Source organism: Corvus cornix, chromosome 15, assembly GCF_000738735.6.
Source record: "Corvus cornix cornix isolate S_Up_H32 chromosome 15, ASM73873v5, whole genome shotgun sequence".
In the NCBI taxonomy this organism is placed as follows: Eukaryota; Metazoa; Chordata; class Aves; order Passeriformes; family Corvidae; genus Corvus; species Corvus cornix.
The window spans coordinates 7,488,567-7,511,981 of NC_046345.1; the positions used below are offsets into that span (position 1 = coordinate 7,488,567).

Genomic DNA, 23,415 nt, shown 5'->3' on the forward strand with positions numbered 1-23,415 from the left:
GTTAATAAAATCTCCTAAAACTCACTGCAGTTTTTAAGGATGTTCTTGAATGTCTCTGGCCTTGAGTGGTGGGAGCCACATGGCTGGTCACTGCTGTTGGTTTTTGGAAGTGAAACTCTGGTTGGACTGAAAACAGAAGAGTGGTCTGTTAATGTGTATTTGTGTTTGCTTCTCTAACTTTTGAGGTAAATCATGTACATTGGTTATTACAGTATCCCAGGCCATGGGAGTCTTGGCAGTCTTTGCCTTTTTGGTCAGTTTACCAGGGCAGGCACAGTCCAGTAAGTGTCTGAGTTGCTGGTGAGTAGCACCCATCATGTGTTTTCTACATATTCAAGTATCTAGTTGATAAGGTTTTTAACAAGTCTGAGAAATCTTACTGCTCTTCGTGTATGAGGTATTTAGTTTAATCTACCTGGTTTTGTTTAACTTCTTTCAAATCAGCCTTCTGCTGCTCTTCACAGTGGGAGCTGAAGTTGGGCAGGGAGGAGATACAGATGTGCCCATGTGGGGTATGTGCTGTGATGGGCTGACACAGAGATGCAATATTAGCACCACAGAACATAACTTACTACTACTAAGGAACATTCTCTCATATATATATATATATATATATACACTTTTATTAAAATATTAGACATGTGATACTTATTAAACACAAACCTATATCCTGACTTGGTTTAAACTGGCAAGGCTCCATGGGTTTCAGAGAAGCTCTGTCAAGTCTGATCATCTGGGGAGCTGAAAAAGGTTTGCATTCAAAGATTGTTTCCCATTGGTACATGGTGACAACTTCCCATTCCTGTTAATGTTGCATAACCAAAATAAAGCACAGCATTTAATAGACCTGTGTAAAAAAGCCCTGTAACAATACATTGACTTCAGAGATTCTGTAGTGCCTTTTAGGGATTTGAGAGGGGTTTCTGTCAGAAAAAGCTATTATCCACCTTCTTACAGGTAGGAAAGGTGTGGGAGTTGCCAAATTTCACATGGTACAAATAACAGAAATCAGCCCATTACATGCTGGTGCAGGGTTTTACTTATCAGATATATTGATTCTTATGTGCCTGTAAGAAGTAACATGGGTTGATCTGAGAAGTCTTCACACTGACAAAATCACCCAATAATTAAAAATTTATAACATTTGACTGTTATTTTGATTCTTTTAGGTTCCCAGTGAGGGGTTTGTTGGGGTGTTCTTATATGAAAAAATAAACCAAGTTAATAGAATTAATTTTTTTCTTCACTTTACAAATATGATTATAGCTGTTCGAGGGAAATTAGCTTGTGGAAAAAAGCTACAGGATATTTTCATAGTTATGATTTGGATCATTTATATATCAGCTTATGTTCCAGAGAAATAACACCTGTTTGAAAACAAACATATTTGACATTTTTTTATATTTTAGGCAGGTATTTTTAAGCCATAATTAAGCACCAATATTCTTCAGTATTTATGTTAATCTGAGGTACCTGTGACTTCTGCCAAAAATGACATTTAGTGAATTGAGGGCCATTTTCAAATAAAAGGTGAACTCTAAAGCACACCAGAACACATGGCGAGAATTAAAAAACAAATACAAGAAGATTAGCTCAAATTGCTTTTCTAAGAAAATACCATCAAGTTAACCTTTCTGAGTCAGCCTGGGCAACAATAACGCTTCTGTCTGTATTTCATTACTTCTATTTAAGATTCTCTGCTCCACACTGACGTAGTGCAGACTGCTAGAATGTAGAGGCTATTTCCAGTGCTTTGATAGTAAGAACGTGGGTGCATTAATATTGTATATAATGGGTGTATTAATACTGTATATATGTTTAAACATATCCAGGGAAGAAGCAAAAATGGGTTCTGAGCTATACTGAATCTTCGCCTCACCTTTTCTCTCTTCTGCATCTCATACAAAATGCAATTCCATCTTTGGTTGTAAAAGTTTCATATAATTAATTTGAGTTTGTAGTGCCTCTTGGCTTCCTGTGTTATGTAACATATTTGCACTCGTATTAAGGGACTGACGGCATGGAAAATTCCTTTTTTTTGCCTTACAGGTAAGGTCAGGTACAGACAACAATGCTGTCGGTTCATGACAACTCCCTGGTGTTACAGTACTGTTTCCTGCTACAATGCCAAATACCAAGAAAAAAACTCACTGGTAGTTAACCCATGGATGTTCTCCTTCTGCTAGTATTGATAGGTAGCAAAATGTCGAAAGAACTTGCAGGGATAATCGAATTCCTTTATAAACCCAGATGAAGGCATAGAAATGTACGTTCTGCTTGAGGGGCACAGCATGGTTTGGTGTCTGTCACCTCACGGCCGATCTCCGGCTGCTGCCGCCCCTGCCCAGCTCCCCTCACTCTGTAATTTGGCTCATGTTCCTTTGGCCTGTAGGTACCTGGGAGTTACAGGGGCACTTGCTCTGCCCTCAGCCTGATCCTGCAAATTCAGTGAGTAGAGTTACTGAGCTTCTAGGAGTGACCTGGGTCAGGTTTCAGCTTCTGCATATGTGCAACTGTTCAGAGGTTCCGGGGGAAAAAAGAAGAGGGAGATTTGGGAATATGATTCCCATGGGAGAATGAGTTCTTATATCAGAATTCATTGTGAGCTGGGAGATACTTGCAGTACCAAGGGATCCCAGCAGTTAGGAACTGCACCAGGAGCCATTACTCAGCTGCTTTTCAGGGAGACATGTTCCCATCTGCTCCCATCCCTGGCTTCTGCTGTGTTGGACATGACAATAATTCCATTTAGCTTGGAGGTTGGAGCTTGAGTGCCTTTTTTATGGACATTGTTCCATCTCTGTGAAAGCATCAGCTCCTGGTTTAGAGTAAGAGTCGGGACCTTTGGCTGATAGCTCAGCAAGAGGGGAAGCTGAAGCAGGAGCTGGTGTTCTTGGGCCCAAAGCACTGCAGTTGGCTTGGGGCAGTGCTGCTGCCAGCCCGCACCCTGCAGGCCTGGGCCAGAGCAGGAGCTCTCCTGGAACTACTGCAGGTGTCAGAGACTTTACAAAGTGACAGCATGGCATGTGGCACCACTGAGGAGCTCCTGCTGTTCGCCTTTCTGCTGGGATGACGCAAATTCCAAAGGAAATCCTACAACCTGCCTTATGTATTGCAGGAGGAATTCCATAGCAGAAGCCTTAAAATATTGTGCATCAGGCATCATGGTATATATCACATGAGAGGCTCTGAAAATGGACTCAAGTGGTATCCCAGCAAGAATTTACATTTCCTTGTTCTTCTGTTTCTTGAATAGTCTCAGCCCGTGATTATTCTTCACTCTTCATTTAAGGCCTTACAATGGTAAAAGCATGGATACAAGTCAGTGGGAATATTAGTATCAATTTCAGCAACAACTGAGAAGCTTTGACCAGTTGAATCAGAAGCTGTGCAGTCCTTTCCAGAAGGGAATTATTTGATAAGCAAACCACTTAAACCTCACTTATGAGAGTTATTTGGGGCTCAGAACTGCTGGCATGCAGCAGAATCCACTCAAAATCTGATGTGTTATCCGAGAAGTGTTTGTACAAAACTTTGTCAGCGAGTCTAGTTTAAAAAGTAGATTCCAAATGATTCAATAAAAAATAAAAAGGGAACCCAATAACTGAGAAACTGACCCTCTGTCTGGAGGAAGAATTACTTTATTCTTTGTATGATTTGTTTTTTCGAAATTTAATTACATACTATTTTACAGCTTTACATGTGTAGATTGAATGTATACTTCCAGCTCCAAAAAGCACACCTTTGCAGAAATGTCATTTTTCTCTCTGTCATCAAAAGTACCTCACATTCACGTCTCACACTTCATCTGTTAAGTATGTGCTGTGCAACTCTCTGTGGGAGCTGCTGAATTCCAAAGTGCCATCTAATGTTTGTCTGCAGGACAGCAACTGCCTTGCACTAATGATGGTAACAGTGCAAAGCAATGGCCATGTTTGCCCTAAGCATCTCAAATATTTCTGCAGTTTCATTTGCCTTGAAAGTTTCAACTCCTTTTGTTTTGTGCAAATTTTTATTGAATGAGGTTTTGGAAGCAACTGAAAAGCAAGGATTTTCTTATTTTGTTTGCCAAGACTTGAGAAAGAATGATTTTTCACAAGTGTTAGCCTTTCTGGCCTGGAGCTGTGCCAGGTTTAAATTAAAAATATTTAAATTGAATGACAAATTCACTGTTCCATGGTAATTTTCCATTGCTTTACTAATAGAACTTTAGATTTTACATTGCTTTACTAATAGAACTATGTTTTCTTCTACAAGAACATATAAGAGAAACACATTAAAATTAAGTTCTGATTGCAGTGTGTTCCTTATTATATAAACAGGTATCTAGGTTGTTCTTTGCATGATATCTCTGAGTGTTACAACATCAGCAAGTATAACAGCAAGTAATTATTAAAAATGTCTCAAAACAGGAACATTAAAATGTAAACATTAAAGAGTAGTATCAGGTTTAATAGGATTTTTTTAAAAAACAACTTTCTAGTCACATTTACCACATTTGCTTCTTGATAATTAACATGAATCATCTTACATTAAAAGTTGTGATTTATTTTTCATGTCCTGCTGCTTGTTTGTTTCTCAGTTCAGACAGCAGAACATGATTAATTGTCCTGGCTTTTTAAGATTTTTAGTTGTCACACATTTTAGTTCCCAAGCATACGACTGTATTAGTTTAACTGGGATGTTCAGGAAGAAAGATTATAAACCATCAAAACATCTGTTTGCACTGTATCTCCCAATCTGATGAAAAGATTTTGTTCCTAATGCAGGCCTTGATCTGTAGGGGTGCAGTGAGGCAGAGCTTTATCCCTACAAGGCGTTGCCCAGGACCTGGTCAGCCTTTGTGAGCCTCTTCCCTCGCAAAGCCATGTGTGGCTGCAGAAAGGTTTTGCAGAAACTATAAAACCACCAAGCAGCCAACCTGGCAATTTCCTTTTCCCCTGAGCCCTTTGGGCTTTGGACCTGCAGGGTTCAACCTGGCTTTTAAAATCAGAAATTCTGTAGAGTTCCCTTTCAGCTGTTCTGCAGTGTCTGTAAGCTCTTGTGAACTAATGCTGAAAGAGCCCAAAATGGGTGTTGGGTTATGATGACATGAATAAATTACTGAGTCTTTTGCTAGTTTAGGCCATCTTGTTAAGGGTTCAAATTATGTTCCTGCTTGCTTTGTCACAAATGTGGAGTAATTCACTGAAGTCATCAGTGTGACTGAGAACAGAATGGCCAAAGATGGCCATGGGCAGCCTGAGGCTGTGTGCCAACTATAATTAAAGCCTTTGATTTAAATAAATGTCACAGTTTTCTCTTTATTTAGGTATTATTTTAAAAAACCGAAACACAAACCAACCAAACAAAAACCAAAACCCCAACAACTGCTTCTTTTTTAAACTACTAAATTACTAGCTGAAGAGAATATTTTTTATCCATAGTTGTGGTGACTGGGAAATGTTGTAGAATACTGTCAGAGTTCATTTTAAGGACTCAATCTAAAATCCTGGCACAGTGGCATTTTTAGAACAGTGTAGTTAAAGATAGAAAAGAACTATAGTGTCTGTGTTTCTAACCCATCTCAATTATCTCTTCTTCCTTTTTGCAGTCTTATTTTCATATGTAACTATTTAAAATACAAGAAACCTGTTCTGGAATAAATTTCCTACACAGAGACCTTAATTCTCTCTTCAGAAGGGACTGCAAAATAGCTTCAGGTTTTGGTTTGAAGAGGACAGTAATTACCATGAAAATGGGTAGATTGTGCAGACAGTTATCAGTCCAGTACATCATGGCAAACCACATTTCTGCCTTCTGGACGAGAGAATGATGTGTTAAGCTGGTACCTTCTGAGCAAGTGTTTGTAATCTGCAGCATGAAATACAGCACAAATCGTCTGGAAAATCCACAAACCAAAACAGAATCTGAGAAACAAAAAATGGTTACTACTGAGTCTTTCTTTCCTGCATTTGAGTCTTTGTTTTCCTTTCCAATAACTACAGCATGAAATTATGGTTACAGTACCAACCTTAAACTTGATTTGTTTTCCTTTCTGTTGTCATTCTGTTATAAATGTCATGGTAATTTAATTTTTTTTTCATAAGCTCGAGGGGAGGGTGTTTTTATCCCTTTAAAATGTAGTTGATTCTTACCTAAATGAAGCTCCTGGGAAGAAACATAGGTCATTCATTCAACTGCAACCTATATGCAGTGACATGTAGCTTCCTCTGTCCTTTGTTTCTAATGTAAGCAGTGCTGTCACCAGACTGTCCTTGTTCTCATCCTGTCATATGACAACTTAGATGAAATGGAGTTGACTGATATTAGATGTAGCAAGATGGAATCTGTGTTCGTATACAAATTAAAATCTCTTAAACTTACTGAAATGCCTGATGGTGTCAACCTATAGAAAGTGTCTGCTTCCTCTTTGCTGTATTGTTCTTCAGTCTTGTGGTCCTTTAGACCTCTTTTTTAATACTGGCTTCTTAAATAAAAGACACCTAAAATCATTCTCCATATAAACACAACAGCTCCCTGATTGAGGCAACCTGGCTTTGTCTCAATTTCTAACCTTGCAGTATGGGAGCAAGAAGATTGTCAAAACCATGTTCGTGGCAATGCTAGAAATATCTGGGTGGATGTGTCCTACTAGAGTCACGCAACCATTTTGGAGCAAGTACAGATGCTTTGGAAGGGCTCCTGTAACTTTTCAAACACATTTAAAAATGACGGTAATGCTAACAGAAAAAGATTTCAAAATGTATCTCGGAGATAGAATGTTCTGTTTTCATTTGTCTGGATTAAAATCACTACTGTAGGGCACTCTGACACATCCCAGCGTGCTGTGCTTTAGATCTCCCACTTACCTTGTTTATTTGCTGCATGAAATTCACAGAAGGACAATAAAATATCCTTGGCATGGAAGCCCCTGTTATGAATACAGGCTCTCTAATTCAGAGACTTGCCATGGGTGATGGTGGTGCTTTTGCCTATATGGTTAGCTGGGATTCTTGATTCATCTTGTGCCTTCTTGCTCTGTTGGGTTTATGGAAGTTACATATCACTGAAGCCATATGTTATGATCCCAGGCAGAGCTGTAAACCATTCCCTTTTTACTGCCTCTGAGAGCAGATCAATCTATAGAGCAGCACTAGTGATGGGGAATTTTTTAAGGGTAATGGGGAAAATAAGAAAAGAGAGCTCGGCTGAGATACTATACTATTCCATCTTCCAAAGAATTAAATCCCTTCCTATTTATAAATTTTTAATTTCTCAGCAAGAAGAAAGAAGGTTTTCACCCTGCTTTTGCAGCTGGGAAAAAATGTGACAGATTAAGAATTTAAGGTTCATTAAAAAAAAAGAGGGGAAGGTTGTGATGTAGTCAGCAGTCTGATACTAATGGATAGTGTTTGTTGCCAGAATTTGGAAGTTCAGTAGGGATCTAATCCATAACTCTTTTTTAGGTAATTGGTACTTTGACTTCACATTGCCAAATCTCAGCATTCAGAATTATAAGAGCTGGTAAAATACTGCAAGAGGCTAAGGGGACTGGAGATGTAATTTGCCCTTAAAAAAAAAAACCAAAAGTTTTAGCTTTGAGTCAAAACATTTTCAAAATTTACTTTACAACGAGAAAGCCTACAAGCATCCATTTTATATTTTAAAAGAAAAGCATGTTTTTAAATAACAACCTGACTCCAGCAGGTGGGACGTCAAAATTCAGCAGCACTAATCTTGCATGGCTTGCACAAATACCTGTGGGTTTACAACATGAGAGACTTCTTATGTGAGTAAGAATTGGCAAGTCCATCCAGGAAGGTTTTCAGTTTCGTCGCTTTGCATGCAAGAGTAGCTCCTTCAGTGCCCTATGGATATAAGCTTTACACTGTTTTTTTCTTTGACAGTGTATAAAGGTCTGGCACATAGCCAGGTGCATGGCTAAATTGAATGGTGCTGTTCTGTGCCAGCATGGCCTCAACAAAAGTGGAGCTATTTTAGTTTGTTAACTGAAGAAAAGTTGGACAAGGAGAAGGGGTGGGGAGAGCGCTTTACAAAAGTACAGGAGACTCATACAAACCTTATTCCTTTTGCTTTGGCCTTTACGTATTTTATTAATGGCCACTACAGTTGCCTCTAAATTATTCCCCTGTGGATAGAATACATCTTGTCCCTCCAGTGAAGCAAATCACTTCAGCTAAACCTTGTGGAACATCTACCATTGCCCTTGTCAAACTTTACAGCATTTATTTTTAAACAAACTAGGATGAGCTGGGTAACGTAGTTCTGCCATGTTCTCTGCCCCAAAAATACAAAGCTTTAGCTCTAATATGCATCTGGAGTGCTGACACTGGCACTAGTAGGAAGGCTGAAAATAGGATTCAATAGATCTGATACATTTCTTCCACTCTTAAATGAGTGTATAGGAGATGCCACTTTTTCACGTTCCTCTGGTAGGATTGATACAAATTAACTGTTAGTTATGGTGACACTGGAAGGATGTTTTAAAATTTTCTGGGAACCTGAAGCTGGGATGAAAAGACCCTTTTGTGCAAAGGTGCCTGTTCTGATATTAAAGACTATTCAATTGTACCTTTCTTCCTGGTGTGTAGTTGGTCTCCTTGTCTTTGACTATGCCTGTTTTCCAGGGATGGTCTCTAATTTGATGCCAGTATCTTTCAGTCCTTAATTACCATTGTTCAGTCACCAGCTGTTACTGTGTTGGATTTACTTAATTGCTTTGGTTTGCTGCAGGAATCTAGTAGGAAGAGGGAGAAGCACCATTGCCCCTTGGCTGTGTCTGCAAGCAGTGCTGGATTTTCAGCACTGGGGGGGCCTTGGCTCCCTCCCAGGTCTGGCCAACAGCTTCCATGGAAGGGCAGGGCTCTGGTTCAGTGCTGGCTGAGCATCTCCTCTTGCCCTGTTGTGGCTCCAGGGGGAAAAACACTTAAGGTTTAGTTAAGGTTGGTTTACACCTACCAACCTACATCTTTCTTTTAAGAATTGATGTCTTAAAATATTTAATACATCACTTTCTGCAGTTTTGTGGAAAAGGCAGAAAGAAGGATCAGATCCTAGAATAAGAAGTACGGGAAAGCTCTCCTTCTTCCCAGGTATTTCATAAAGGTTCACAGCCTTGTTCAAGGAGTGAATATTAAAAACTAGGTACTTCAAATTTACTAGAAATAGATGGATGTGAAAACCGTGTTGAACTACGCTGTGAAGTCCCAGTTCTTGTTGCAGAATGTGGTGGATGCAAGGCACAGCACATCTGGCATTCATTTTGGTAATGAGTAATTTGTCCAGGCGATCTTCTAATGAATGTGGGACAGGTTCGTGGGCAGGTGAATGGCTTTAAAAAATGAGGCCAGTTGTACTTTTTAGCTCTAAGCCTCACTGCACCTGTGTAAGATGCAAAAGGGAGGAGACGGTGATAGAAGATCACCGTTCTTTGGTGTTGGCGCATTAGGGATGCCATTAATCTCGAAGTGAACTGCAAAAAGTAAGCAAGCGAGAAGGTTTCCTTTCTTGTGCTTTCTTGCAGACCGCCCTGTAATTCCGGAGGCAGCTGCGCTCCCCGGGCAGGCGCTGTGGGAAGAGCTCTCTGCCGCCGGAGCCGGCAGGTTACCGCTCTGAGAGACGCTGGGAACAGGCGGTTTCCCTCTTTGTCTCTGTAATCCATCAGGAGAGATCCGGGGGCGGGGAAGGCGGGCCGGGAAGCGGGGGAACCCCCGGGGCTCCGGGCGCGCAGCCGCTCGGTGCAGTCCCCGGCAGCCGGAGGCACCGCGCGGCGGCGCCGGGCACGGGCTGCGGCTGCTCCCGGCAGCTCTGCCCCGCTCCCCCGGCCCTGCCCCTCTCGCCGCTCCCCCGGAGCGCCGGGCACGGGCTGCGGCTGCTCCCGGCAGCTCTGCCCCGCTCCCCCGGCCCTGCCCCTCTCGCCGCTCCGCCGGCGCGCCGGGCGTGGCCCGCCCCAGCCCGCTCCGGCTGCGGCTGCCCGTCAGTGCCGCCCCCTGCACGGAGCCTCCCGGCGCCGGGGCAGCGGCGGCAGAGCCATGTGAGAGGGACGCGGACGCGTCCCCTGCCGGAGCCGCGGCGGTGCCGGTCCTCCCGGTGTAGCGGGGCTTTTCCTTGGATGGGCTCAGTCCGCAGGGAGGCTGCGGAGGGGCTCTGGGGCGCCGAGGGTGCCGGTCCGGGTACAAAAGGAGCGAGCTTCGCCGAGGGAGGAGGCTCTGGAGGCTGTCAGAGCAGCAGGCTGGGTCCGCGGAGGGGCTGCGGGCAGCCGGAGGTGTTCTGTGCTGGGGACAGCGGGACCGGCTCCTCGCATAAATGCCTGCGGAACTCAAACAGGTTAGTGCGAAACTTGTGTCCTTTCCCTCGGGCTCTGCGGCCGCGTGTGCGGGGGTCCTGGTGGCGTGGAGAAAGCTGTCAGCGCTGGAAGGGATTGTTTACTTGTAATTTCATTTTTAGCTGAGAACTAAGAGCAAAAGCTGAGCTGCTCGTTCTAGCAGAGCATTCGAGAGAGATTCTGCTTTTGTCTCTGTTGTGTTAACTGGTGAAACACCCAAAAAAGCAAGCCATTGTGTTCTTTGACCTTCTCGTCCTGCTCAATAAATCTAGGGAGCTCTTTGACATGAACAGCTAGAAACAGTGCTTTTAAAAGAGAAAGCTTTGCTATTGTGCTTTTGTTAAATGTTTGCTTTTCCCATACTGTGTTCCCTGGCTTTCTCTTTGATTTTGTTGCTGGACATACCAGGGAAATAACGGCGGTTTTTCACTCTAAATGTTACCTTAAACATAAAGTTCTCTTGGCTGTCATCTTAATAATTATAATGGACCTAAAACTCGGTGCAAAAATATTTCAAATGTTGTTCTTTACTTTCAAGTGTCATTGGGTATTCCAGGGCAAAGATTTAAATAAATAGAGATCATGTAGGCTGCTGTAATTCATAGGTGCTTTCCCTGGGTAACCTTCTTCTCCTACCTTGTAAGCCTTAGGAAACCCGATAAATTCAGGTGGTGGCAGGGTAGAGCTGTTTCTCCAACTAGGATGAGGTTGTGTCTTTTTCTTAATCCTCCTTTTTCTCCTCTGCCTTTATAATTGAAAACAGAGTACTTTAGAATAAGAAAATGCAACAGTAATACATCACTGACAATACATCTGTGAATACGTTTAGGCTCATTGCACTGGAACTGTTAGAGTTTCTCCGGCTTGGTTTAATATGCTGTGTTCCACTCACCCATCTCAGTAACAGAAGGCTGAATCATTTCATGATGCAAATAGGATGCTGATTCCCTTGGGGGGAAAGTAGCCCTTTCATCTGGGCCCTCGAGTGAGCATTTCTTTGTCTGTAGGATTCCCTGGCATCGTGGTCCTGCCTGCTGGAGATGGCCGATTGCTGGTTTGTCTGGGTGCTTGTTTGTGTTCATGCTACCTGTGGGCTTCTTAGGAAGGGATTTGATTTGTCTGTGGTGTTGTTCACATTGCCTGACCCACAGCTACTGTACCTGTCAAATTACATGCAATGGACTGTTGAGTTTTAGATAGATCTAGTTAGCAGCTCCAAGGGATTTTGGTTTTGTCTGGGTTTTTTTAATACATAAAGGAAAAAGCTGGAGGTAAGGAGCAGAATGCTAACAGTAAAAAAAAAAAAAAAGGGTATGTTTAATGTCTTTTGACCCGTGCAGTACAGCTGTGTTCATGTCTTCTGGGTTTTCTGTGTTGGTAGGCAGAAAAGCTTGAGTGAGAGTGGAAGATTGTTGTTAATCACTTTAGGTCATGCTTTTCAGTTAGCTTGTAAATTCTTCTTCCATATCAAAACAAAAAATCTCATGGTTTTAATTTTCACGCTGTCTGTCATAGCTGAGGATCAGACAGAGATATGCTGTTTTATCTTTTCTGTTGGAGTAATGGTTCTGGATTCATTCTGAGGCCTTTTAATAGAAAAACTGTTCAATCTGGTAGCACAGCAGTTTATTAGAGAATGCTTTGCTTAATGAAAGGTGGTAGTTTTAAGCCATGAGTTGTCAGATAAATTTATTGTGCAGTTACAGAGCCTCTAGAAAGTAATTCTTTAGCTGTAATGATCACAATTAAGTAAAACTAAACCAAATGAATAAATGACTTTGAGGTGGATGACAAGTTTGTACAATCCATATAGATAAAGATAGGGAAGATACTAAAATGGACTTCTGCCACATTAACTGAAGGCCTATTGTGTTTAGATAAAAACAGCTGTGAAATAGTAATTAAAAAGAGTGAAGAGTAACTTCTAATCATGCTTTTGGCTTTTGCCAGGAATAGTCAGGCTTCCTGAAGTTCTGGGCCACAAAAGCAGCATTGTACCTGAGGGCATTGGTAGAGGAACCAAGTGCTGAAAACCATAAATGTGGTCATGAGTGTGGAGGGTGGGTGTCACCTTCTTGAGTCTTCCCTTGGCCATTCCCCCTCCTGCTCATGAGGGATGAAGGCTGTTGAAGTTTGTGCCGAGTATCTGCAGTCTGTAATGGCCTTGGAAGTAAGTAAAGAGTTCATGAAGTTGAGAAGGATCTTGAAGTCTGGAACTGTTAAAATATGTGTTCATGCAGTATCACATACAGCTTTGATCTGGATCTGAAACCTAAAGTGCTGGCTTGCCTCGGGGCCATGAATTTGTGAAGGGGAAAGAAGTCACTTTAAATGACTTTTGCCAAAAACTCTTCAGTTCTCTGTTATTCTTGCTTTGGAAAATACTTTATTAACATTCTGAATTCAGGCACTGACCTCAGTAAGGCTGTCCTTCCTCAGCACTTTGTTCCTGAAGCTTTTCACTAGAGGATGATACTGATGTGAGAGACTATGAAATTGTAGATCTGGCAAGATGAAAAAGCAGTTAATCCATTAGTGACATCCCTGCTGGGAGTCTGTATCAGTGATGGAAAGCTTGTAGAAGAAATGTTCGTGGAGGTGCAGCATGCAGTAGTATCATCATTTTCCAAACAGTTGGGTGAGTCATATTAGAAGAACCAAATAAGAAGGGGGAGCGTAAGATTTGGCATGGATCTCTGTAGGGATTCACCCATGGATTCTCGCATATGACCGGCCTGAAACAGGTCTAATATGCTCTACTACCTTGGAGTGAAGAGATGTAGCAGTCTACAAGATTGAGTCCTCCTTGTTCCCCCAAGCAATCCCTTTGCCAGCAGTTGTGACCTCTGTAGCAGAGCTGGGCATAGGGAACGTGATTTGGGACTCCCTGGGGCATTGAACTATGTACTGGAGCAACTGAGCAGAGGCACACACTCCTATGAGCTCTGCCACAGAGGCAGGAATTCTCTACAGGAGGGTGGATTTTGGAACTCTTCAGGCAGTTACTGCCCCGTTCAGGTGTGGAATGTCAGAACTCAGATGTGAGGATGTGCCCTTACCTCTCGTAGAGGAGCTTGCACAGCTGAGTCCTTCGGCATAAGGAGGAAGCCCTGGAGCTGCAGGAGGACACCTGTGTAGGACATGGAAGTGTTCTGTTTCTGAAAAGGCCTCAGTAGGAACTGTGTTCTTTGAAAGTGCTGTTGGAGCTGTTGAGGTGTGAGGGCCTATAATGTCCATTCTGTGTGACTGCCTGTGTGGGCATAGCTTTATAACAGCAATGGACCAAGCAAAGCATTCCAGCAACTGCACTTCCCGAGGCCGTATTGCTTAACCACCTGTCTCAAAGGTCTGGAGGTGTTGTACATGGAGCATCAGGCTGGCTGCAGTTTTTGCTTAAGTTACATTACAGTTACTAAAAATAAAAACATGTTTTGGTGGGTTTTGTTGCATTTGGGTTTGGTTTTTTTTTTTAAACAAGTATGTGCACTCAAGGTCTTTCCAAATGTAGAAGTACTGATTATGGAAGATAAAGTGGAGAAAAAAGCATGTTAAACAACCACATTTGAAACTGGATAGACTGGGTGTTTATAATAAGGCTGTTAGCAAACACGTAATATTAAACACTCTTCTCCCAGGAGTTCATTTCTGCCACTAAATTAAGGTTTTGATTCAGTAGGAGTAGGATCAGAGCCACTGGATGAAGTTCTGTCCTTCCATTTGAGTGTTAAAATAACACGGCATTTTGCTGAATAGAAGGATCTCAGCATATTTTCGGTGTGTCTTTACCTGTTCCTGCCCCTGTTCCTCAGTTGCTCTAAGTTATTTCTTCTGTGCTAGCAAAATTCTGCAGCTGTAATACAGGGGAACTTCTAAAAAGCTCCTGCTTCAGACTGCAGCACTGCTTGTTCTCCTTTGTGGAAATATTTGTGGATACTGTGGTGTGAGATGGGAGATTCAGCTTTGGGGTTCAGAAAATCCTGTTCTTTGCTGCTGCTGGCCGTTGGTTTCCCAGAGTGTGCAAGAAGGTGCCCTCTTGGTAATGCAAACACGTGTTTGAGGCTCATTCTGTGGGCAAAACCAGCAAACTGATCCAGCTTAAAAACTGAAGCAAACCCTACAGCTTCATGAAAAGAGGAATGGCATCCTGAACCAGGCTGTTTGAGCCTCAGGAAGGGTCATACTTCCCTCCTGGGCATGAAACAGGGAGGAGCAGTGGCTCTGTATGAAGTTACTGGGAGAAAGAAAAGGGCAAGGGATGAACAGGAGCATGTGGGCAGGAGCTCATGTTAGGGCTCTTGCTGGTGAAACAAGGTGACAGTACAATATAATATCTCAAGTGCCTTGGCCTGGGAGCCCTGTATACATTTGGTTTGGTCAGATCTTCCCAAGGACAGAGCAGAGCAATAACAAGATTTTATTCTTCAGGTTTTTTAAAACTACTGTTGTTTCAGTAGCGTGTGAGAAGTGAAACACAGGATTTTGCTTGTAAGTTTTCTTTGGTTTTGTTTTTCCAGTGGAGGTTTGAAGAGTAAATGGAGTCCCTGAAACGAATCTTGAGACTAGAGAGGGCATATTTCAAATTCTTGGATAAAAGGAAAACCAAAACTCGAACATTGATAGTTTTAAATGTCACAGTGTCCTTTGTGTCTTCTGTCTCTCATTAAGTTGCAGCCAGGCTTTGGTACCTTTTTTTAATTTGCCTTTATGCCTAAGAATGAGCAACTGTGTCTGCACCTGAGAGAAGCCAGATGAGCAACGCTTGCTTTTTCAGGGCAGCATAATCTTTTGTGTCTACAGATGGGTGGGCAGAATCTTTTCTGTTGTATTAAGGGGTGGAAACTCCATGAACTCAGTGCTCCCTGTATACTGCAGTAATGTGAAAATTCGTAACTTTCAGTGGTGTTCTCTGCCTCTTTGATGAGTCAGGCCCACACCTGCTTACAGCAGGAGATTGAAATGCCTGAGTTTTCCCTTTTGTCTAATCCCACACATCTATCCTTAGCATCACAACTCCTCAGTGTTCAAAAAATAAAGTGTTTTAAGTAAACTTGGAGAATTTTTGAGCTTTGGAATTTCTGCCTCTGCAAGCTAAATCACTTGGCACAGCTCTGAACTTTTATTTTCAGCAAAACTTTCTCAGCAAGATTATTGTAATGTTAAGAGAGATGTTACTGAAAGTCTGTAATGAAACCAGAGTGAGGGCTTATTTTTATACTGTAGAGACTGTATTTTCCTGTGTGTTTATATATATGTGTGTGAGTATAAAAATACATATGCGGAGGAGATGAGAAGATGATTTAATTTAAGTAGCATTACTCTGGATGTGTGTGTAGTGTAAGATTGATCAGAAGAATTATCTGGAACGTTCAGAAGTCCTTTCAAAGTACAAGCTTGTAATTGATTAAGGAGCTGCTGAAAGAGATGGAGCACAACTTGTTTATGAATGATAGAGCCCTGAGTTATAAACAGGTCCTGTGTGTGACCAGGATTATTCTGCTGTTTGAATTGTAAACTTTTGGAAATTGTTTTAGTAAGTTTTGCATCTGAATATATTTGCATCCCTCTCTTTTGATATAGTTCTCAGGTGAATTTGCTGTTAAGGGGAAAAAGGCCCTTTTGGCTCCTGGGCACAGCAGTGAGTGAGCCTCGGCTGGTTGGGTGTGTGATGCTTTAACAAAGACACCAACCAGTGTCTGTACCAGAGTTATGTAGAGATGAGAACTCCAGATTTGAATAAGATAAAGTTACTTGTTTAAGGAGTTTAACACAGGCCTTTTGAAAGTATGTTAATTCCAAGTAGCTCTGGAGAAAGGATTGATGAAGAAACCGGTATGTAAGACTACAAATGGGGCTTCACGCAGTACTGCATTGCAGTAATGTAAAACAAATTGTTTTGAATGGACAAAGCTACTTACTTACAGAGCAGATTACGTGGGTGGCTAGATGTCTCCATCAGCACCTTCCTGAATCCTTGTTAATCACTGGTAAACCAAACTAATTCTTCGTATTGAAATGATACCTGGAAGTTCTTTTATGGCACCACTGCCTCTTCTATTGGCATAAATTATGTTGAGCAGCTGCTCTGGTTCTGCATCAGGTCACGTTGATGTTCTCCCATGGACATCATTTACTTCAGGCACCTTCCTGGTGTGACGTTCTTGCCTTACTGGGGATTCCAGAATGGCCATTCTGAAATCATGGAAATTCAGGAATTCAAGGTGTGCATAATGCCTTGCTTTACACATGCCTTGAAGCCCTCAGTGCTATGTTTAGGGCTTCAGAAGTGCTTTGCATCCTTTATATGCTGTTACAGATGAACCCACTGGCTCGTTTGCAAATAGGAGGGAAACAAAGTTCTGCCTTCCTCCCCAGGAGGGGAGGCAGTGTGCTGGGACAGTGGCAGGGGTGCCTCCTAATGCTCGTGGTTGGGTGAAGTTAGCCACACTGTTTTCTGGATGAAATTTCACTGAATCAGTTGTGCAGAAAGCCTTCCCTTACCTTCTAGTACTGCCAAGCAAGTCAGTAGATCTTTATTAAAGATTTGGCAACTTTCTGAAGTGTGCTGGTTATGGTGTTAACTCACTTCTGCAGGGTGATTGTGTCCCAGCTCTAAGAGTATCAGGACCTGATGCTGCAGCTCCTGTCTCTGTTTTTCAGTAATATATTTCGTTTTCTGCCGATGTGTTTTAATAAGCTTATTATACTTTCCAGTTCTTCATTCTCCTCTTTGACCAACAGGAGTGGTCTGTACTTCTGACTGTAGTATGTTTACAAGGGTTTTTAAAAATTACACATTAGCATGAATAAATGTGGGCTAGACGAGGAACATTTCACATTTGTCCTCAGCAATTTCATCTCATCTGGGTAATTCTTTTGACCAAGACATGTTGTTTTATTACCTGAGGTTAGAATGCATCTTGGTCATGGTGACACATTTATCTTGTATTTTATGATGCAATCTTATCACATCCCATTTCTTTTCTCTTTCCTACTCAGCTTTTCATGTGTTGTTGACAGCCATGACACCAGTCAGTGGCACAGTAATGCCAGGGCTATGTATTAGTGCACACCGTTGGCAATTTTTAAGGGTAATACTTTGCTTCTAAGGTACAATATTCATTTGAGCAGGTTGTTTCTGGAGGGAAGAGCCATTTGTAATTACATCAAAACCAGCAGCCATCAGTCATTTTAGATGTAGGAGATGGCAAAGAAGACTTAACTTGGATAACATTCAGGAAATATGAAGCAAACAGAAGGTGACACTGCACCCTTCTCTCACTGCAAGGAGTGCAAAGAAGCACTAATTCATTTTTTATGTACTGGTGATGGACCTTTGTATTTACAGTTGCAGCTTTTATATTTTAACATACAAAAATAAGTATCTTCCATCAGCTGTATGAAAAAGCAAAGTGAGAGGGAAAACGTTGTTCAGTTAATTGCTGAAAAAGTTGTGACCCTTCTTGATGTTGGATTGAAAAATTTATTTTTCCCTACCATGTCTTCAAGGGCCAAATCTTCAAAGAGGAAACTGCTGCTATATAGGTAACCAGGATTGAGGGTCAGACTTTCAAACCTTTAAGCTAGTATCCACCAGCTGCAGATATGATCAGAGATCAATTAAAAAGTGCTGTGTCAATCTGCTGAATAATTTGGAAAACCTGACTGCTGGTTTTGATGTGTAAATAGGAACTGAAGCATCTGCCTGCAGTTTTGTTAAATCTAGCGTGACACACTGTTAATCCAGTAAGTTTTTCTGCTTCTTGATTTTTGAGACTCCAGTCAAAATCATCTTTGTTTCATTTACATGGGATCAGTTTTATTTTTCTTATTGCCACAAAGCTGACATTTTAAAATTTCAGCTTAACAGTGCCAGGGCAAACTTTACAGTACTCACATAAAATGTAATTTTCTTCCTTTGCTGTCTTCACCAAGAGGCACAGCAGATAATGTGTAACACCCATGCCTAGCTTGGCTGAATTCCAGAACCCTTCCAGAAAAAGAGACACTGGTAAAATCAGCATCTGCCATGTAAATCAAGATAGTGAAGGAAGAGTCATGTCCACAGCAGCTGAAGTGCTGTGTATGCTTGAATAAATGCGCTGCAAATGTGTGGGTGTATTTCATGAATTGTTGCTCTTTGAATTTTCTTGTTCAGAGAAACTTGGCTGAAGTACATTATGTGGATACTGTTTTGGCAACTGGAATCACAAAAATATTTACGAAATCTGTTGGGTTCTTCCCCCATGCTCTTATCCCTCCTTCCTGTATTTAAAATTCCCTTAAGTGTTTTGTTTTATTCTTCTAAAAATTCATAGTTTAAAGGGACAAGGAGAATTAGTTTTCTCCTGGTTGTAAATTACAGATAAATGTTTTTGAAAAATGCCTTTTAAAATTAAGTTAATGACTGAAACACAACACTTAAACTACTTTTTTCCCTAATATTTCCTGTGGATTTTTGAATGGCAAAAATTTGGGAAAAGGTAGTTTTCTTCCCTCTTAAAATACAACTCCCATCTTCTCTGCAGGTAAAATGTCAAGATGGCTTTGTTGAGCACTTCATAATATACCCTAAATAGATACCCTCTGTTTTGGGGTTTTGCTGTATTGTATTTCCTGTGCTGGTGGTGGGAATGCAGCCCTGAATGCCCAGAGGATTATGTGGGCTCCTGGTCCCATCCAGCCTGGCCACAGGCTGCTCATGTTGCTGGGAAGCAGCTTTGGGACACGCGGTGTGTGTGGGACGTAATGTGAGGTGATGAAGGCTGACTTCTCCATTGGATAAAAGAAACTCAAATATTGGCCCTGGCAACTCTTGAGGTCCAGTTTCTCAGAATTGTTGCCTGGTTTGCCTGGTTGAGCAGTGCACTTCAGCCTAGGGCTGCAGTGCCACTTCTCAGCTTTTTATCTTGTTCCTGAGTTTCTAGACTTGGTTCTGATAGTGCCCACAGCCATTTGGAGCTGGTGTTCTTCAGAACTCGTGTCTTATTAACTCTGGAGAAGTACAGTCCAGATTTTGGCTACAGGTAGGTCCAGGACTATAAAATTACGTCTTTGGATTTAGCTGAGAATGGAAGGAAAGGGAAGAGTGTCGTGAGTGGATCAATTGCATTGGAAATGAAAGAGTTAAGAATGGAAATCTGATTGCACAGCTGAAATCTCAGTAGGAACTTGTGGTCTCCTGAGAGAAAATGCCATTCAGCACCGTTGCACAGAGTTATTTCATTCTTAATTTTAATTGACATGTCCCAGAATGCAGCCTTCTCTGATGAATCCGGGCAGCACAGAGGCGTTGTGAGTCTCAGTCTCTGTGTGGGCGATTGCTGTGTTTCAAATTCAGGTCATCACTAATTTCCCTTTGATACCAGCATCCTTTCTGCCTACCTTGTTCGTTCAATAGGTTGATGAAATTTGAATGAATCTTCCCGTAAGTAAGATGTTGGTCACCTCCTGGGATTTCAGTGTCATAATCTTGCCCTGCTCTTTTTTATGACAGTTTTAGCCCCTTGCCTTGTTGACACGGGTGTCCTGTACAACTCCAGTAACAGAAAAGTAATTATTTTATTGTTGTAAAAATAGCATAGGTGTTTCAACTTTATTGGGGGGAAGCCTCAAGGAAGAAGTTGTCCTGGTATAACATCAATTTTTCATAAGTCTCCGGGGTTTAATTCAGATGCAGTTTAGTGACAAATCCAGCAAGAGTGGCAGAACCATGCAGCTCCATCCTGTAGTTGTGAGGGGTAGAGATATTTGCCTTAAGTATTTCTTTAATATTTTGTATCTCCAGTATTGATTGCATTTTTCAAATAAGATACGTGATTGACCAGTATTGGAATTAGCCAGAATTTACATAACTTTCTTAGAGCTTTTGTCTCTGCTTTGTGTCCAATAGGCAGCACTTTAAAGAAATGTTTTGCAAAGAGCCTAAATGTACACAGTAGCCACAAATGCAGTGGAAAACTTGTGCTTCAGAATACCAACTTGTGATTTAATTTGTTTTTAACCTGCAGATGTGCAGATGAGAACAACTGCAGGTACATCTGGAACATTGAAGGTTTCATTGGGGTGTAGACTCCCACTCCAGCTTATGGATAAATGTCAGTGTTATAGGTCTGAATACCTTAAAAGTACAAATTTTCAGAGTAGAATTTGTTTCTAGTTACATTTCTGTGTTTTCTGTTACTCATCTTTGTCTTCTCAGCTGTGTAAGCTGGTACAGTGTTTTGCTGGCATACAAGGTATAGTATCTATGAAAAGAGAGTCTTCATTATCTTTTGGATTTTTGCATAACATCAGCTCCTTCATGGAAACCATGTAGTGTTTGATGGTGGTCATGGTGATGATCAAACTTACTGCATGTGTACAAGAACCTTTGTTTACAAAGGGTCACTCTTAACCTTAAAGACATTAATTAAAGTCTTCTCAAGGGTTTGGAGTGGTAATGAAGGTAGACTGAGGAGGACAAAGGGCATTATATGTTGCATTCTTGTTTATATTTTTCCTCTGAGCGTGAATAGGATCTGCTGTATTTTAACATAGGAAATGGTTTTGTATTTTTACTACTTACCAAGGCTGAAGTAAGCTATCGTGAGTTACCTTCCTAGAAAGCCTGAGCGTTGCTCCTCGTGTAGAGTTCCTCACTTAACACAAATTAACAGTAGCCAGTTGTCTAGCTGTTTTCTGATAAGATTTGAATGCCCCTAGATAAAAGGAGACAGAGTTTCCTGCATTGAGGGATGGGTCAGCCATGGTGTCCAGACAGTGCAGTTCAATGCAGTGCTCCAAGTGCTGGCTGGAACTGAGCGTGCAGTTCATAGCCACTTTTCCTGCTTCAGCCTGTCCCTAGGCTGACATGAATTTCATAAACTCACAGCTAGAGCCTATAACCTCCATCACACTTTTTCCCCAAGTCTTGATCTGTCACACACTGTACCTGGAATATTTCCGGGACACAAGCCTTCCCCTGCTCTCGGGTTGGTAAGCAAGTGAATTTTACTGCTGGTGTGCTGTAGGAGGTCCTGTAGAACTTGTTTTTGCCTGATGTCAGTCTGTTAGGGTAAAGCAAGGCATGCAAATAATTATTATCTCTGATTGGGTGTTTCTTAGGAGAAATTATCACTGCTGGCTTAATTTTCCTGGAGTTTTTCTGGTGTGGGGTTTGGAACAGGAAGGAAGCCTACCCAAGCTTTGTCCGTGGGTGGTTTCATGAGTAGCTGCTGTGGTCAGATGAAGTGTGTGTTTCAGAAGATAAATGAGGTTAAGTCCTGTTACCTGGTCTGCTTCTGGTATTCTAATTTTTGAAAAATATCTTTGCTTGATTTTTAAGCAGGTGAATGAAAAATAATAAAGTACTGTAATTTAATGTGTTTATACTCTTGTACAGCTGCCTGCCTGCCTTAGTTGGGGTGGGGGCTTTATCAATAATTAAACCATGGATTTGTTTGGGTTTGTCCAGCCTCAGCAGAGAAACAGCTTGCTGAAATTGCTGACTGGAGGTAAATATGAGAGCTTTGTTCTCCGCAGAATCCTTCCTCTTGTGTTGTTTCCTCAAAAACCTAAAGGTTCCAAAACCTCTTGGTGTGTACATGTGTCTGTTCTTAAACTAGAAAGTGCATAGTATTACAAATATACTTTACAGGGACTGTACCACGCAAATTTGGAATGCGTCCCTGTGTATATTGCTTGGTTTTTCTTTCTTAAACTTTTCTTTCTTTCTTCCCTGCCCCACAGATAGCCTTAAGCTAGAGGTTTGGAGGGAAAAACCCAAAGCCTCGCGTTGTTTATTTGCACAGCCTATTGTTCAATCAAAGTGCATATTATCAGTGGTCACATGCTTTGTTTAAATATTTCATAAGATCATTACACTAAATGCTAACCCTGCCTTCTTTCTGTTGTCTGATTGTGCATTTCCACTTAGACCTAGTTAGTAATCTAGACAGGCTTGAAATGTGTAAGCTTTTAGCAGATATTTGATTTCAGACATGCTTTGTTCTAAAAGTTCCCCTTTGTTGTGCTCAAATGACAGAGCTTTGAGTAGTATGGTGTTTTTTTTTTTTTTTTCTTGTCTTCTGATTGTACAATGCTGAAGTAATCTCTTATCTGAAAAGAATCTTCTGCCCCCTCACGCCTCCAACATGAGACAAAAGCCATGCAGGTGCACGTCAGAGGATTGGATTAAATATGAAGGTGGGTTTCAGATGCAGGTTCAGGGCGAGTCCTGTCACAGCTGGGTGAGGAGTGTGTCCTGTGACAGGAAAGTCTCTGCCCAGGCACCTCTGTACCCCCTGGCAGGGCAGGGGCTCTGCAGTGCAGGGAAGCGCTGTGCCCTCCTCAGAGGTGAAGCGCCTCTCTTGCTTTGTTCCTTGGCTTTTGGAACACTGCCCTTTCTAGGATAAGGCCACAGGGTAGGAGAATAGAGAAATGCTGAGAAGAAAATAATCTGAGCTGTTGGAACTAATCTCTTGGCTCTGGGTGGAGAAAGGTCTGTGTGGTTTCTGCCTGGTCCTGAATGCAGCAGCATGCATTGCACTGCCCTGGTGGTACTTCTGGTCTGGTATCAGGAAGGCAGTGCTTGATCTCTCTGCTTTCCGCTTCTCTTCCCAAGTTTCAATCATGTATTAGAGAAATTTACAGGAGCTTTGTCACTAAACTTGGCAGAAATAGGTCTGGAGTGTCTGCAGGGTCAGTAGACATTAAGGCTCCTGAGTAGGGCTCCACAGTGGCTGATGTTGTGAGCAATGATGATGATCCCTGTTTTTTGTGGGGAGGGAAGAGTTTCGTTCTTATTTGGGCCGGAACTACTTGTTATTATGTTGGGGTCATTTACCCTGAGGACAAGTGAAATCAGCTTGTTACTTGGGTTCAAGCTCCAGAGTTTACTGTCTGGTGACATCAGTTTCTGCCTTCTCCCCATCCAAGCAGATTTGGTGGAATGGACTTGGGATTCTTTGCTTAGAAAGTTCTTTTAGGATCATCATTATCTCTGAAGGTGATTTAATTTACAGGAAACACGTTCAGCTTCTTGCAGTGTGTGAGTCAAGAAAATTTGAGTAGATAATTAATCTGAGGAACTGGAAATTAATTGGGAGGGA

At 41.8% G+C, this 23,415-nt stretch overlaps 1 protein-coding gene across 12 annotated transcripts in view; it reads left to right on the forward strand.

Annotated features, from left to right (window-relative positions):
• Positions 1–23,415, forward strand: part of ARVCF (ARVCF delta catenin family member) — a 258,893-nt gene that overhangs the window by 107,424 nt on the left and 128,054 nt on the right. Inside the window, exon 1 of one of the 12 annotated variants that reach the window (XM_039560822.1) lies at positions 9,957–10,329. The exons of 10 other annotated variants lie outside the window; for them this stretch is intronic. In XM_039560822.1, the coding sequence (XP_039416756.1) occupies positions 10,309–10,329 (21 nt within the window). In that variant the 5' untranslated portion in view covers positions 9,957–10,308. Of the gene's footprint in view, positions 1–9,956; positions 10,330–23,415 lie in introns of those variants that run through there. One more of the 12 variants, XM_039560824.1, reaches the window with a different exon arrangement.